This window comes from Phyllobates terribilis, unplaced genomic scaffold, assembly GCF_046119375.1.
Source record: "Phyllobates terribilis strain yellow unplaced genomic scaffold, ASM4611937v1 Scaffold_7__3_contigs__length_470593459, whole genome shotgun sequence".
Classification (NCBI taxonomy): domain Eukaryota; kingdom Metazoa; phylum Chordata; class Amphibia; order Anura; family Dendrobatidae; genus Phyllobates; species Phyllobates terribilis.
The window spans coordinates 415,943,963-415,960,865 of record NW_027362767.1 but is presented as its reverse complement, the minus strand read 5'-3'; the positions used below and the strand labels follow the sequence as shown (position 1 = coordinate 415,960,865).

Here is a 16,903-nt window from a genome sequence, read left to right as displayed (position 1 = left end):
GAGGGGGGAGAAGTGAGGGGGCGAGAAAGAGAGAGGAAAAGGATAGATAGATGGATAGATAATAGATGATAGATAGATAGATGATAGATAGATCAATAGATAGATGATAGATAATAGATAGATAATAGATAGATGATAGATAGATAATAGATAATAGATTGATAATAGATAGATGATAGAAGAATAGATAGATAATTGATAGATAGATAATAGATTGATATCTACTATACAGATCATAGCTGATGCTACTTCTGTAGTCTGTAGATCGGCGCTGGGTGCGGTCGGTCTGGGAGATTTCTAGAATATGAATCTGCTTCTCCTCAATGATCAGTGCCCGTCCTCCCTCCGCCCATCGGGGCTCAGCCATATACACTGCTTGTACTGATCAGATGAAAAGGATACATGATCAGAGCTAAATTATAATCCCTCATGTATAATCTGAACCCTCCGGGGATTGTCAGTAGATACAGCGTGTGACTGTCTGCACCAGCGCTCACTGGGATGTGACCTGCATTATCACATGTTACAATCCGCTCCAGGATCCCAGGGATGACATCTGATCTAATCGGTCCCATATGTTACTAATATACATGTACCACCAGGTTTACGGCATTGCACAGACATCATTACAATGTGAGGACATTAGTTTTATAGGTAAATGATTGCAGAGTAAATAAACTCTGAAGATCAGGTTCTATAGGTTTCAAATCCATCTGTGTAACATCCAGCCATCCATCCAGCTATCCTTCTATCTAAAGATGCATTTACACTGAAATATTATCATGATCGCCTGTTCCTGGATTGCTCATTTCACCACAATCTTGCTGCCCATCCCCTTACAAACAAGCAACAAACATGACTAGAAATAAGATGTCTGTCTCTTTATCTGAAATATCTATTAGATATTTTATCTAAAATATGTTATTTTAAGATGGTAAAAGCCTAATTGCCCCTAAGCACAGAGATGTATCTGCTTTTTAGGTTATCCAGCTAACCAAATTTATCACTGATGCGACAAACGATCAAAGTGATCCTTCATCGGGTGAAATGATCTTTTGTGCTGCCCAAAAGTTCTTCATTCTCAGAAGAACATCAGCCGCCCTGAGTAATTACAGATCGTTCAGTGCTCATCATTATTAAGCGTGGTCTGCCTGTCAGAACAGGCTACGAAACAATCACCGATCTGTAAACCCTTACCAATCGGCAGTCATTTCATGCCATCAGGTGGAACCTTGCGGTGTGTGCCCACGGCCAGGAGCCCCCCGAGGTCCCAACGCTGTGGAATAGCTGCGCAACTTCCGCTCTCATTTCATGCAAGTGAGCGGCGCAAATTTTTTTTTTACATACGGATTTTCCACATAAATGTTAGTCTATGGGGAAAGTCCACATGTGGACCCGCAAGAGAAACTCACATGCTACGGGTCTGAAAGACGCGCCGCATGTCAGTTTCCACAGGTGATCCGCAGGAGCAGGGAGACGCATTGTGGACATGGGATTTCTACAGATCTCATCTACTATGCTGGGATGCTGCGGGTTTGACGCTCCATAAAGACGCAACTTCAAACCTGCAGCTGCTCCTGATCGCGTGCACATACCCTTACTCCCTCTAACATCTATATGTCCATCCACCTGTCTATCTCTTCCATATCTATCGATGTATCCACAAACCTCCCCACATGCATCTTACTCTTTCAAATCTATTATGTACCTAACTCTCCTGTATCTATCTATTATCTATCATCTATATCTATCTATTATCTATCATCTATCTATCTCCATTTATCCATCTATATATCTGTCTCCATCTATTTATCTATCTATCTATCTATCTCCATCAATTATCTATATATCTATCAGTCTATATATCTCCATTTATCTATCTATCAATCTATCATCTATGATTTATCTATCTTTATACTATCTTACTATCTATCTCTTCTATATCTATCTATCTATCTATCTATCTATCTACTATCTATTTATCTACTGTATATCTCAGTCTATTATCTATCATTTATCTATTATCTATCTCTATCTCCCTTTATCTATCATCTATGAAATATCTATTATCTGTCTAACATCTATCTATGATCTATCTATCTTTATATTATCTATCTCTTCCATATCTATCATCTGTCTTCATCTGTCCATCTATTATCTATCTATCATCTATGATCTATCTTTATATTATCTATCTACTATCATCTATTAATCCGTTATCTATTATCTATCTTTAAGGGATTATATTGACATAGTAAATATTGGATAATTTTTCGCAATTAGATGAGTAATGAAGAGATCTCATTTTCCTTTTCTAAAAACAATCAATGAAATAATAGAGATTTCTATTGTACAGTGCAGAAAATGACTGGTGAGACCGAGGTGACAACCGCATCCCCCCTAGAGCTGCCCCAGCCAGGCCCCTCCCCCCGCCTGCCCCGGCCCCGCCCCCCGCCTCTAGTCCCCGGCTGCCTGCCTTGCTGTCCTCGCCATTGTCTCGGACGTTCCATTCTAGAACGTCGCAGTCTCCAACGTTCCATCTTCGACCACCCAACAATCTACAGCCATGAGGGAGATCGTGCACATCCAGGCCGGCCAGTGCGGCAACCAGATCGGAGCTAAGGTGAGATCACCTGTATTCTCAGTATTATCTAAGGGATCACATAATATGCGATCATTGCATCGATCTGGATAGATGATGACTGTACAGTAGAAAATAACGAGACTAATTAACCCATTCTATAGATAGCAATGTCTCTGTATGAAGTGATACTGTTTGATTTGGTTAAGATTTTATTTAAAAAAAAAATGTCAAAAAATATAAAAAAATGCCAGAGAGGCGGATCCTGGCCAGGGGGTTGAAATGGCGGTAACATGGGTCCTAGCTGTAATGGCATGATGAGGTCTGTAGGGTTACATTCTTCCAATGTGGTGGGAGCCGGCTGTGCTCTACACCAGCTGGTGAAATATATATATATATATATATATATATATATATATATATATATATATATATATATATATATATATATATTCATTACTCTTCTGCTAATCTTACATGTACTAAATATTTAATTTTTTCTTTTAAATTTAATTCGGTAAAGTAAATTATGAATCCTCAATGTGAAATCTAAAATTCATTATTTCTGAAAGGGATTCTCTTTGCTACAATTGTTTTTTTGTTTTTTTTTTTGCTGTTGTGAAAATAAGGAAATGAAAAAATAAATGTAAATATTGTTTTTTTTATTTTTAATCTGTAAATGCACCCTTGCACTGCTGGAGACATTAAAGAACAGGGAGCGCAGGGACAACATAGAAAATGTTAACAGATAAAATCCTTATGCATCATTTAATTTTATAATATACCTAAAATAAATAGATATGTAATATATAGAGCAAGAATGTTAAATGTTGAGGATTTAACATTTTAATTTAATTTTTTTTTTAATTTTTCATAGTATTGAATTGTATTTGAGCAATCTAGATTGGCAGATGCGGTAACAATGTGAGACTCTGACCCAATGGATTGCTGGTATTTCAGAACCCTTTTCTCGTTCTTGCTGAGGAGGATCAGCGTTATATGGCGCCAACTCTCTCCTCTCCTGCCTCCTCCTCCCTCCCTGCTCCTCTACTCTTTGTTCTCATACAGCCTGTATAATAGGGAGGGAGTTTCCTTAAAATCGTATTTGTGGGTTTGTAAAATCCCTAAAACCCCACTGGGGAGAGGTAGGATAGCCTTTCCCAGGAGCGGTCTCACCCATTATCATCAAGATTTACCCCAATTCTCCCTGGAAGAAGGAAAAAAAAACCAGTGACGTAGGTTGTATCTGCAGTGCAGCAGAGCTGGGCAGTAATGCTATTACTGGTGGGATTAGGGGATGGGTGTGTAACTGTACAGCCATCTGCAGGGCAGTGTATGAGGAATCGCATGGACGTGCCATGCAGGTTACATTATGATAATTAGATTACAGATATTAGACATTTTTACTATATCTATGCATTTTTTAAAAATAAAATATTTTAAAAATAAAAATCAATTTTAGATACTCATCCGATTTATAACAGTTTGTGATTTGCTCAAACTCCAGATATTGCCACCCATAGTCTACGTCTCCTACAATTCTCGGGACTATAAATAGGATTGGGAACTCCCTATTATAACGGGTTGGCAACATGGCTGATGATGGCTCGGATAGCGGATGTGCGTTATGCATTCATTGTGAGTTGGCTGCTGATGACAGCTTGGTACAGCTGCAGTGCCACACCCTGGGGTGTAAAACTCCATCCCCCTCAGACACTGGAGACATCTGTGTGCACATTATTGTATCCGTCAGATCAAGAAACCTTTAATCATCCCTTATGGAGAAGAAATGGATTGGAATTTTTGTATTTTTATATAGTATGTTGCCTACAGAGCTAGAGGATAGATAGATAGATAGATAGATAGATAGATAGATAGAAGATCTATAGGTAGATATGACACCGATCAATAGATATGAGGAAGATCTATAGATAGATAAGAAGATATTTTTATGTGATGGATAAGATATGAGCTGTACAAGTAGATATTAAGTAGAATTAGATACTTTGGCTGTGTGGCAAGATATGCAATATATGGATTGATACATAACAGATACATACGGTAGATAATAGATGGATAGATAGATAATTATTAGATAGATGGATAGATATTAGATGGATAGATAGAATATAGATAAAAAAGAAGGATATGATATAGACCGATAGATATGAGAAAAAGAGGTCGCACTCCAAACCGCAAAAAAAAAATAATTTCACACAATTTCCATTCCATTTCTAGATGGTAGATAGATAGATATGTGTGTGTGATCTACGGATTGATATGAGATGGACAATTAATATGGGATAGAAAGATATTTTTTCGTGATGGATAGATATTAGATATACAAGTAGATATTAAAAAATATAGATATTTTTGATGAGTCAGATTGATAGATATATGTAAGAATGGATAGATATTAGATCGCTATATATATTAAATTGATATGGGATAGATAGATGATAGATGAATGGATAGATATTACATAAATGTCTACTAGATGCTGGATATGAGGGAGATAAATAGATATTTAATAGATAATATTAGTTCACGTACAATTATACACTGATTATTATGGATTAAGATGATATTTCCTGAATGATCCATTAGTAATACAAATCAGGTTTCGATGCCGTCATTCTCCCTATTCTGCCTCCATGACATAATTTGGGGTAAATATCCAGGTCCCGTCCCCCAGTCCTCCATTTGCCCATTTCTAAGGCTGTATTGTTCTCCAATTTCCTCTGCCGATGTGGATCGAGGGGGGGATGGGAAGCAGGTCAGTGCAAGTGAAGAGGCAAGGCCAGAGAAGGGTGGGGGAGGTCTGGCTTTTTTGCAGAGAACAGAAACTATTGTAAGCTCATGGAGACTGTAGAAGGCACAAGACTCCTTCAGAGAAGCATGTGATGTTTGGCTGCCTGAAGGCTCCATGAATGCTCATATGCTTTTATATTTTGGATTCATGTTGGGACTTTGGAGAATAACTTGTATCTTGGTCAACAGATTAGTTAAATGTTAGAAAAGGGGATGTGGTTTCTGCTTCCTGTTTACTACAATCACAAGATCTCCGATTGCATCTTCTGTCAGACATGCTCTTATACATATAGTCTTACAATAATTGTGATTTCTTCTTGTCTTCTAGTTTTGGGAGGTGATTAGTGACGAGCATGGAATCGACCCAACAGGGACATACCATGGTGACAGCGACCTGCAGTTGGACAGGATCAGTGTCTACTACAATGAGGCAACAGGTACTAAGAGGGTGTCCTCTCATTTTTCTGCCCCCTTGAAATATAGATAAAGATATTGTCCTACGGGGGAAATTGTAAAACCTCTCTAAAAGATTGCGCCCTTAATCCAACCAGATTTGCAATACATTTCCATCTCCTAATATATCATGCATAGTAGCCGTCTTCTTTGAGAAGACTACCGATCTAAAAGATCACTGTAATTTTGAGACTATGAAGTTAAATGTTGGTATATACATAAAATGTTCCTTGCTTTATCTTTAGGTGGCAAATATGTCCCCAGAGCCATCCTTGTCGATCTGGAGCCAGGAACAATGGACTCTGTCCGATCCGGGCCCTTCGGACAGATATTCAGGCCCGACAACTTTGTTTTCGGTAAGTTGCTCTTCTAGACCTATAGGATCATCTGATGATCGCTGATATAGAAACTTGTCTAGGGATTTCAGTTAGCAGAAGACCTTGAGGGGATGTCCTATAAGGCCTTTTAAAATGGAAGGTCGATACAGAATAATCCTTATACCATCAAAAAGTTGACCTTTTGCTTGTGCGATTTTTGCTTTCAAGGTTCCTCACAAGTGTTGATTTTGGATTTCTTTTCTTTCCTCAGGACAAAGTGGTGCTGGGAACAACTGGGCTAAGGGCCACTACACAGAAGGAGCTGAGCTGGTAGACTCTGTGTTAGATGTAGTGAGGAAGGAGGCCGAGAGCTGCGACTGTCTTCAGGGCTTTCAACTCACACATTCCTTGGGTGGTGGTACTGGTTCTGGTATGGGCACACTCCTCATCAGCAAAATCCGGGAGGAGTATCCTGACCGTATCATGAACACCTTCAGTGTGGTGCCATCTCCCAAGGTATCTGATACAGTTGTGGAACCATACAATGCCACACTCTCTGTGCATCAACTGGTTGAGAACACAGATGAGACCTACTGTATAGACAACGAGGCCCTCTACGACATCTGCTTCCGCACTCTAAAGTTGACAACCCCAACCTATGGGGATCTCAATCATTTGGTCAGCGCCACAATGAGCGGAGTAACCACCTGCCTACGTTTCCCAGGTCAACTAAATGCTGATCTCCGCAAACTGGCAGTCAACATGGTCCCCTTCCCACGTCTCCACTTCTTCATGCCAGGGTTTGCCCCACTAACCAGCCGAGGCAGTCAGCAGTACCGGGCACTCACTGTGCCAGAGCTCACACAGCAGGTGTTCGATGCCAAGAACATGATGGCTGCTTGTGATCCACGACACGGCAGATACCTGACAGTGGCAGCAGTTTTCCGTGGCCGCATGTCCATGAAGGAAGTGGATGAACAGATGCTCAATGTCCAGAACAAGAATAGCAGTTACTTCGTAGAATGGATCCCCAACAACGTGAAGACCGCCGTGTGTGACATCCCACCACGCGGCCTTAAGATGGCAGTCACCTTCATCGGCAACAGCACCGCCATCCAGGAGCTGTTCAAACGTATCTCAGAGCAGTTCACTGCCATGTTCCGTCGCAAGGCTTTCCTCCACTGGTACACAGGAGAGGGTATGGACGAAATGGAGTTCACAGAAGCAGAAAGCAACATGAACGACCTTGTCTCCGAATACCAACAATACCAAGATGCTACTGCAGAAGAAGAGGAGGATTTCAATGAAGAAGCTGAAGAGGAAGCTTAAATTCTCTCCACCATTAACACCACCACTATCCCTCCCTTCTTCCTCATCTTTCCTCCTCCTTCATTCTCAGGCTGAGAAAAAAAAAAAGTCCTCACTGAAGTTTCGCATTTCTTTTCCTTCATCTTTTTTCCATTTTTCAATGTTTTTACTCTTCTGCTCCTCTATCCCTTCTTTATATTTGTTGCTTCAGTCATGTTGATGGTCAGAGGGAAGGCCTTTAGCTTTTAAGTGGATACCACCTTGGGTTTGAGTTTTCCAAGAGATTGGCCTACGGTCTTTGAAGGCTCCTTGCATTCTAGGTAGAACTTAACCACCATCTTAAGTTCCATCAGACATGTCCTATAGCTTTCGCAAAATTCTCAACCTTTTCCGTGGCCGAGTGCTGGTCTCTTCAGCCACAAATGGGTTTTGTGATGCCTCCGGGCTTTAAAAGGAGAGATTGAAAGAAGCCTCCTGGCATTGAGATACTCTTCTAGGTCCCATTTCAATGGTGATTATTTTTGCTCTTTGACTAGCATTTTCCTCTCCGACCAGTTTCCTTAACCTATCACTGTAACAGCGTAATATTCATTGGTCACTGCCATTTTCCTAGACAGGCAGTAGTCATAAGTATGGCTCCATCTAGTTCAGGTCTTCAAAATTATCTAAAACGCTAACAAATGCATTTACTGCCCTTAATGTTGAACAGTATGAATATTTTTGAAGGTTTTGGCTATACTTCTAAGTTCTCGGGCCTGAAATCTCCTATCTCGGGCTGGTCGTACGTTGGATGACCAGAGGGTAATAAGGAAACTATTGTATTTGGACCAAAACAAGTATCTCACTCGCTAGAACAGAGAAGGAATTCTGGGGAAGAAGTTTTTTTCAAAGTGAAAAGTGGATGTTTTATTTTTTTTTTTCCTGTAACTTTTATCTTCGTTCTTCTAGTCATTCTTGTCTTCTCTCTTTCTCTTTGATGCCCATGCCATAATTATTTTTTATTTTACTGTTGCTTTTTCATATTGAAAAGATGACAAGCCTGTGACCGAAAAAAAAAAAAAGAATAAAACCTTTTTTTTTAAGTTTTGTCTGTTGTGATATGTCGTTATTTACCTATAGGAAAGGTGCGGAAGGAACAGAGCTTCTGACGCTGATAATGAAGATTACTCAAGGGGCGAATGTCAGCTGAAAGAGAACAATAGCTTGCAAATACTGACTGTAGAAAGCTAGGCAGCCAGTGGCCACCTGGCAAGGCTGATCAACAGCTTGAAGTAAACTGCACAGCAATAAGATAGACCTTAGCTTTTAAAGTTTAGCTAAAAGGGCATGCTTTTTTTACTTTTAAGCAATAGCGCCACTCCTATCTTTAGGCTGTATCCGGTACTGTAGCTCAGCTCTATTTAGGTATCTTTAGGCTGAGATGCAATACCAAATATAGCCATTGACAAGAGTGGCGCCAATCACGGGCCACTGTTTTTAAGGTTCAGTATTGCACATAGATACTTTATAAGTTTATAACAACTAGTAAAATAAAATCAATTCTGTAGTTGGACATTTTGGACCTTATTTAGATCAGTCAAAAAAGTATTGGCCTAAACAGCCAATCAAATCACTGATTTAATTTTCTATCCTGCAATGTAATTGGTTGCCCACGGCACTTGCCGAAGTAAGTTGATTGGTTGCCATACACTCTTCCTTTCCACCAAACAGAATGTACTGTAGCTTTAAGTATTCTTCTTTTCTATTGTGTTCGGTGGGAAAAAAAGCGGATCTTTAGAAATAGCTTCATTATTTCACTTCTCTAATTGTTCAGACTCTAAAAATGAGAGTATGAATGGTCATACCCGCTGGATTAGACCGTCACTGGCATGGGGGGGGCGATCTCGATATTTTGAGTAATAGATGGTTGTAGTTTTGGAAAGTCCGAAAATAATATCAACATAAAATTTCTGAATAGAGGAAAGTGAAATAATCTGCAATCTCACAAAATCAGAAGTGGAAAGAACATGTTGGATTTGTTTATTTTTTATATGAATGGCAATCCTAAAAATGGAGGCAGATTGGCGCCAGATAATTCCAAAAAATATCTTCTTTATGAAATTCAGATAAAAGAACACACCTGTCTGATGCAACGCTGGACCTGACCTGGCTGTACATATTAGATGATTGTCGGCCGAACGCTCATTCAGCCAACGCCTCTCCCTCATACACAGGTGATACTTGGTTCAGGATTTCACTGGGTAGTAAGCCACTGCTGGGCATGAGTGATGGCACTTATCTTCCCTGAGAACAAAAGGATCAGCCGCTTGGAGGGCCCAGAACGCATAACAGCCTGGCAACTTTGCTTTAAAGGGGTTGTCCAGGCATGGGGCTCAAGACTGCAGACACTCTATATGACTGCAGACTTGTGTATTCTCACAGTGTGCACACTGCGTGTCAGGATTCTATGGGATTTGTATACTTCTGGCCACATTACAACTAGACATGTTCGGCCTTGCTCAATTAAGTGGTACTGAGTGAGGCTGCGCATGTCTGGTCGGAATGTGGCTGGAAGTATGCAAATCACATTTTTGCGGTCACTTGCCTACCAGTCCCATAGTACTGGAGAATCCTGACAGTGTGCACATTGCTTGCTATCAGGATTCTCCAGGAGCGGGTGGTCATGTGACTGCAAGTATGCGATTTGCATACTTCTGCCTACATTTCGACTAGACTTGTTCGGCTTACTCAATTCAGTTGTACTGAGTGAGGCCGCACATGTCTAGTTGGCACATGACAGCACGCATGCAAAGCACGTACTTCCAGTCATATACCCACCAGTCCCAGGTAACGGAGAATCCTGACAGTGCACACTGCGCTTTGTAAGGATTTACAAGTCTGCAGTCACCTAGAGTGACTGCAGACTTGAAACCCAAGCCTGGATAACCCCTTTAATATCTATTGGCATCTTCCCTTTAATGTGTATTTGGTTCTTTAATCATATACACATTGATAATCTGCTGCTTTCAGATTTGCAAAAATTTCTAGAAACCTTTTTTTGAAACCTGTTTTGCTTCATTCAAATACTACAGGAAACAATGGTAAAATGACTCAACATTCATCAGAGCAGGAAAGTGAGTAATACTGAGGCTGAATACTTTCTTGTCTACATTGTGAGTTCACTATGATCAGCTCTAAGTCTATGTGGGCTCTTGTGTAACAGAAATAGTTCAGTTTCACATGTCTACCGTTCATGGTCTGATTACAGACTGCAATATCCCAACCGGCTGCGGTGCTTATTCTTAATAGCCTCATAAGTGGTCCAGGGCCGGTAAAGTACTCCGACCATGAATGTTGGACATGTGAAACTTGCTTAGAATTTGTCACCAGGTTTCTATTACCCCATCTGATGTATGGACAGAGACCTTGATTCCAGCAATGTATCACTTACGGAGCTGCTTGCTGCAGTTTTGATAAAATCACAATTCTCTCTGCTGCAAATCTAGCAGTTCTCTGAATGCTGAGCTGTGTAACCCCTGCCCACACCACTTATTGGCAGCTTTCTGTGTTCATTGTGCATAAGCAGAAAGCTGCCAATCAGTGGTGAGGTCGGGTTATAGTGGTGAGGTCCGCTATTTCATCTTCTCTGCTTGATTTCTAAAACTTAATATGGATAAAAATGAATTCATCATCTTTCCACCATTTCGCTCAACCCCGTCAACTAACCAATCCATCAAAGCTGCTCAAGACTGCCCACTCTCCCCAGTCCCACAAGCTCGCTGCCTCGGGGTAACCCTGGACTCTGATCTCTCCTTCAAACCTCATATCCAAGCCCTTTCCACTTCCTGCCGGCTCTAACTCAAAAATATCTCTGCACATTCCTCAACCATGAATCTGCAAAAACATTAGTGCACGCCCTCATCATCTCCCGCCTCAACTACTGCAATCTCCTGCTCTGTGGCCTCCCTTCCAACACTCTCGCACCCCTCCAATCTATCCTAAACTCTGCTGCCTGACTAATCCACCTGTCCCCCCGCTATTCCCTGGCCTCTCCCCTCTGTCAATCCCTTCACTGGCTCCCCATTCCCCAGAGACTCTAGTTCAAGACCCTAACCCTGGCATCCAAAGTCATCCACAACCTGTCTCCCCCATACATCTGTGACCTACTGGTACTCACCTGCACGCAACCTCCGATCCTCACAAGATCTCCTTCTCTACTCCCCTCTTATCTCCTCTTCCCACAATCGCATACAAGATTTCTCCCGTGCATCACCCCTTCTCTGGAACTCTCTACCCCAACACATCAGACTCTCGCCTACCTGGAAACCTTCAAAAGGCACCTGAAGACCCAGCTCTAAAAACAAGCCTACAACCTACAGTAATCTCCGCTCCACCATACCGCTGCACGACCAGCTCTATCCTCACCTACTGTATCCTCACCCATCCCTTGTAGATTGTGAGCCCTCGCGGGCAGGGTCCTCACTCCTCCTGTACCAGTCAGTGACTTGTTTTTGTTCAAATCATTGTACTTGTTGTTTGCTATGTATACTCCTTTTTCACATGTAAAGCGCCATGGAATTAATGGCGCTATAATACTAATGATACACAGCTCATAAATATGGAGGACTAAATGGCAGCAGGTTTACTAGTTCTCTAGTGATAATCTCCTGCTAATAAAGAAGTGATTTTATCAAAACTACAGCAAGCAGCTCAGTAAGTGGCACATAGCTGGAATCAGGGCCTCTGTCTCCACATTATGCTGATGGTCTCAGATTATGTGGCAGATTCCCTGGGGCCGCTATTCTACCCTTGGTATGACAAGCATGGAACAAGTGAAGGATGGTTTGATACAAAGTATTTTTCTGCAAAATGTCATAGTTTTGTCCAAACTTTTGGTCTGTACTGTATACCGTACTCAGTGGCCCTTACTGCTTTTCAATGGGTGAAATTTCCCAGCATAAATTTACATGTTGTGGATCTCAAATTCGCAGGTCTTATCAATTTACTCCTTAGCTATTTCTGAAAACCACTTGCACCATGCTGCTACTAAAATGGAGCTGTATATATTTTTTTTTTCCAAAACCCAGGATTCTCTGCATACAAGGGTTTGTTTTTTTTGCTGTTTTTTTTTGCTTTTTTTTTTTTTTTGTCTGTTGCCAAAGGCTTTGTGAAAAACACCAGGAAAAATGTGGTAACAAAATCAAAAATGCTAATTTAAACCAGTGAAAAAAACTGAAATAAAAGTGTGAGCGAAAGAGATTCAGCTCAGATCCACACTAGCTCCTAAACTCATAGAACTTGGCTATTTGCCATAGTTTGCAAATAGCAAAAACTGCAGTCGCAGGGGAGAGAGGCGAAAGTAACTGCCAGACTCCTCTGTTAATGACTTATCTCCCCTAAAAAGGGGCAAATGAAAAAATTCCAACTGGCCGATCCTTCTCTCTGCAGACTTCATCTGTCGGGGGGGAGTGGGGAGCTGGGAAGCCCCTCATACACATTAGAGGGTCAGCTGATTCCCCCCTGAAATTGGCCAACTTTCATCTATAAAAGTTACTCTCTACTGACAGGTTAAGTTTTATGAGACACACATGAGGCTGACGGGCCATCATACAAGTTACATGACAAATTTAGCCCTGATTGGTGGTGGAACCTTCCTTTATTTTTGGCAAAAAGTCATGGACACCAAAATCTGCAAATCCAACATGAGAGAGCTTGCATACGAGCCACGTTGTCTTTGCAGCCATTTGCAAAAAAACCAATTACATGATGCAAACCCCTACCACCGAGCAGCCCTTTTTACATGTACGATCACCCAGAATATGTGGCAATGGGGTGACAGCTGATGAAGGATATATTTGTGGCACCCCAGGGGTATGGTTACCACGGTAATAGAAATATTACGTCTGCGAGAAAGTGGGAGGTTTCCTGGTCAGGAGCCCTTAAACATGCAACACCTCCTGTCCCAGACCAGATAGGGGAGGAACCTGCCGTATATAAACTGGATCTGGGGCGGGGTTAGTTCAGTTAGAGCCTGGAGTGAAGTTCCAGACACAGGGAAAGCAACAGCTAGGAGCTCTGTAGGAGCAGGAGCTGAGTGCCAGGGACTGGAAGCAGATATTGCTCGTCCTGGCTGAAGACACTACGACCGGACACAGGAGTCCTAGGCTGTGAGGACTTATATATCCAGCAGCAGAAACCAGCCGGCAGGGGATTTCAGGTCCTCTGGCCATAGGAAGCCCGGAAACTCAGTCACACACAAGGGACCGGTACCGCCATCGAGGAGCGGAAGCTACCAGAGGGTCCAAGTCACCAGCCAGACGGGTGAGCACCACACGGTATACTCAGGGACGTGGGCTACTTCCACTCGCTTACAGCAAGGTAGCCAGGAAGAGTGCAGATAGACAGGGAGGCCTACAACTCCACCTGGCCAGGGAAACTCCTGTTTGTTCACAGACTGACCAGGCCCCTTATGCTAGCCAGTACTCCCGGGAGGGTCTGCCTTATCATCATCAGTAAAGACCCTGAACTGCACTGCAAAGACTCTGAGTCGTTCCTGCTTCACCCGTGCACCATAACTCCCATCATCCACACTCACTGCCCTGAGGCTATACTCCTCCTGTGGGGAGTTGTCCCATCCTCTGCTGCGCACACCACACCAGCCTCAGCGGTCTGCCTCGCAGCGGCGGTACACCCTGATCGCAATCCACTGGTGGCGTAGTCTGACATTAAATCATAAAAACCCTATAAAAGACGGCCACTGGTCTGACAACCCTGAGCCACGGACCGGGTCACCGCCATGGAGACTACAACCCCCAGAGACCCGGCTCCGGGTAACCCACACACCTGCACACATGGCCCAGGGGGCGCGTCATATTCACATGAAGTTACTGCTGTGTAATCGGTGTCATGCAAAGCAATTTTTATGGAAAAAAATAAACTTCACATTTCCTGCACTTCCCCCACCAGACCACTACCATGGTAACAAGCCCGGCGGTTTTCAAGGCCACAATTACCATGTTATCTTTGGGTGGAGGGGAGGGAGACGGGCACACTTCGAGTGCGTGCAACCTTATTGGAAAGCAACAGAAATTAATTTTTCTATTTGGCGCTTATCACATTCTGTGAACATGAATACGGCAGGTTTAAGGTTTATTCTCTGGGGCGCATGACTGAAATGGGCCCCGGATGGGACTGAAATGAATAGAGCAAATGAGGCTGTAAATCTGCAGTGAGGCCTTGACACCTGCGACATCTCCAAGGCGCGGTTTGTTTGCCGAAATTCAAGGTCCCCCAAAGTGTAAAAAAAAATAAAAAAAATCTTTATTTAGTTACGACTTTGAACTAACAGGAGGAGCGGACTTGTGAAAAGGATACGGTGATACAAAGAATTCTGCACAGATAAATGTTGCAAAGATATTCGGAATTTATTTGTAGCGAACCATCAGTTGCTAACTAGTGTTGATCGAGCACTAAAATGCTCGGGTACTCGAAGCTCGGGCCGAGCTCGCCGTGATACTCGGTTGCTCGAACCGAGCAATGAGCCCAATGTTAGTCTATGGGAGACCCGAGCATTTTTGTGGTGGCACCCCCGGCAGTCTTTTAAAAGCCTAACAAGTGCCCAAAACGATAGTGACAGTGCTCAAATGACAAGGGGACAGCACGGGGATCGCCCCAGGAAGCATTTCTGACCCCCAGGTCACTGCTGTCAACAACGTGGTCAGAGGTATTAAGCCACTTTTACGGGCTCACAATAAAACGTTCAAAAACAAAACTGAAACTTTTCCTGTGAAATATGTTAAGGAATTTCTTTTCCAGGGTAAAGACTTGTGTATAAGGTAAAATAAATAACCAAAAACAAAAATACTCCTCCACACCTTGGGCTATGTTCATAAGTAGCATTTTTTATGCGTTTTTGCACTTTTGTATTGCTTTCAACTGTGACAAATGCATTCACCGGGAAATGTCATTTTAACATTTTACAACCTTATCTGGCCATGTGCTGTGTGACACATGCATAAAGTGCTGAAAAGACATGGGAACAGCATGGGGAAGACCCCTGGAAGCATCTCTGACACCCAGGTCACTGTCTAAAAGTGTGCCCATCATAAGTGATCCTTGCCGCATCAGAAGATGCAGACTTGCAACTATCCCCGTGCAAGTTCTAGTCCCAGGGCAGTGTTCAATTGTACCTCCCCCATTCCTTGCAATACAAGCGCAAGTATGCAGCCTGCCACCCACCCACCCCCAGGCTGCAATACTATACTGCTTGCTTGCACTTGAAATTGGGCCTTTTAGGCATGTGGAGGCGGAATCTGGCCACCACGTCATGGCTGCGTTGGCGGCCTGGAATCCATACTCAGTCCCCAGCCGCCCGGCGGCCGGGTGTCCATGCTCGGTCCCCAGCCGCCCCGCGGCCGGGTGTCCACACATGGTTCCCAGCCGCCTGGGAGCAGCCGGGTGTCCATAAACGGTCCCCAGCCGCCCCTATTTCTCCTTGGAACATCCCCCACACACTTTTCTTAGCCCAGCCTGCTTTAGGGCAGCATTGGACGAGCCCATCAGAGAACCAGACTCCTCCGGTGGGCCCTGGCTTCTCCATCAGGGGAGTTGAGAGTGCCAAGGTGAGGAGCATGATGATGATGACTGAAGTTAGCATCTGCTTTGTTTTCTTTTAATACAAGTGTAAGTGTGCAGCCTGCCATCCACCCACCCCCAGACGGCAATGCCATACTGCTAGCTTGTGTAATGCACACGTCCGGGCTGAGTGGCGTGTGCGTGTATATGTAGTGATTCCACTGGACCGTGCCGGAGAGTGAATGCCTGGAGGGGCATAACTAAGTATTCACCCGATCCGACCAGGGTCGCACGACGGCATACGACCAAGGAGGAACACAGGCGGGATAGGACCCAGTACACACTGGGACTCAGGAACAGAACCACAGATGTGGCGGACAAACACAGCAGAGTGAGGCCGCCCAGAGTGGTGAGCGAGAGCAGGGCAAGACGAGACCGCCTAGAGCGGTGAGCGAGAGTAGAGCAGGACGAGGCAGCCTGGAGCGGTGAGCAAGAGTAGAGCAGGACGAGGCAGCCTGGGGCGGTGAGCAAGAGTAGAGCAGGACGAGGCCGCTGGAGCAGCGAGCAAAGGGTCAGAGCAGAGCGAGACTGCCGGAGCAGCGAGCAAAGAGTCAGAGCAGAGCGAGACTGCCGGAGCAGCGAGCAAAGGGTCAGAGCAGAGCGAGACTGCCGGAGCAGCGAGCAAAGGGTCAGAGCAGAGCGAGACTGCCGGAGCAGCGAGCAAAGGGTCAGAGCAGAGCGAGACTGCCGGAGCAGCGAGCAAAGGGTCAGAGCAGAGCGAGACTGCCGGAGCAGCGAGCAAAGGGTCAGAGCAGAGCGAGACTGCCGGAGCAGCGAGCAAAGGGTCAGAGCAGAGCGAGACTGCCGGAGCAGCGAGCAA

General features: G+C 43.7%; 1 protein-coding gene across 1 annotated transcript; it reads left to right on the top strand.

Moving 5' to 3' along the window:
* Positions 1-2,460: 2,460 nt before the first annotated feature.
* Positions 2,461-8,557, top strand: TUBB (tubulin beta class I). Its single transcript, XM_073641767.1, has 4 exons — positions 2,461-2,623; positions 5,721-5,829; positions 6,091-6,201; positions 6,434-8,557. Exons 1-4 carry the CDS (start codon positions 2,567-2,569, stop codon positions 7,489-7,491), a joined length of 1,335 nt encoding a protein of 444 aa, XP_073497868.1. The 5' UTR covers positions 2,461-2,566; the 3' UTR covers positions 7,492-8,557.
* The last annotated feature ends 8,346 nt before the right edge of the window (positions 8,558-16,903 follow it).

What these genes read in the sequence shown, in the direction of transcription:
- TUBB (XM_073641767.1), top strand. Translation starts at nt 2,567, where the DNA reads ATGAGGGAGATCGTGCACATCCAGGCCGGCCAGTGCGGCAACCAGATC. An exon ending in CTACTACAATGAGGCAACAG is followed by an intron (nt 5,830 to 6,090) that starts GTACTAAGAGGG and finishes CTTTATCTTTAG; the next exon opens with GTGGCAAATATGTCCCCAGA. An exon ending in GCCCGACAACTTTGTTTTCG is followed by an intron (nt 6,202 to 6,433) that starts GTAAGTTGCTCT and finishes TTCTTTCCTCAG; the next exon opens with GACAAAGTGGTGCTGGGAAC.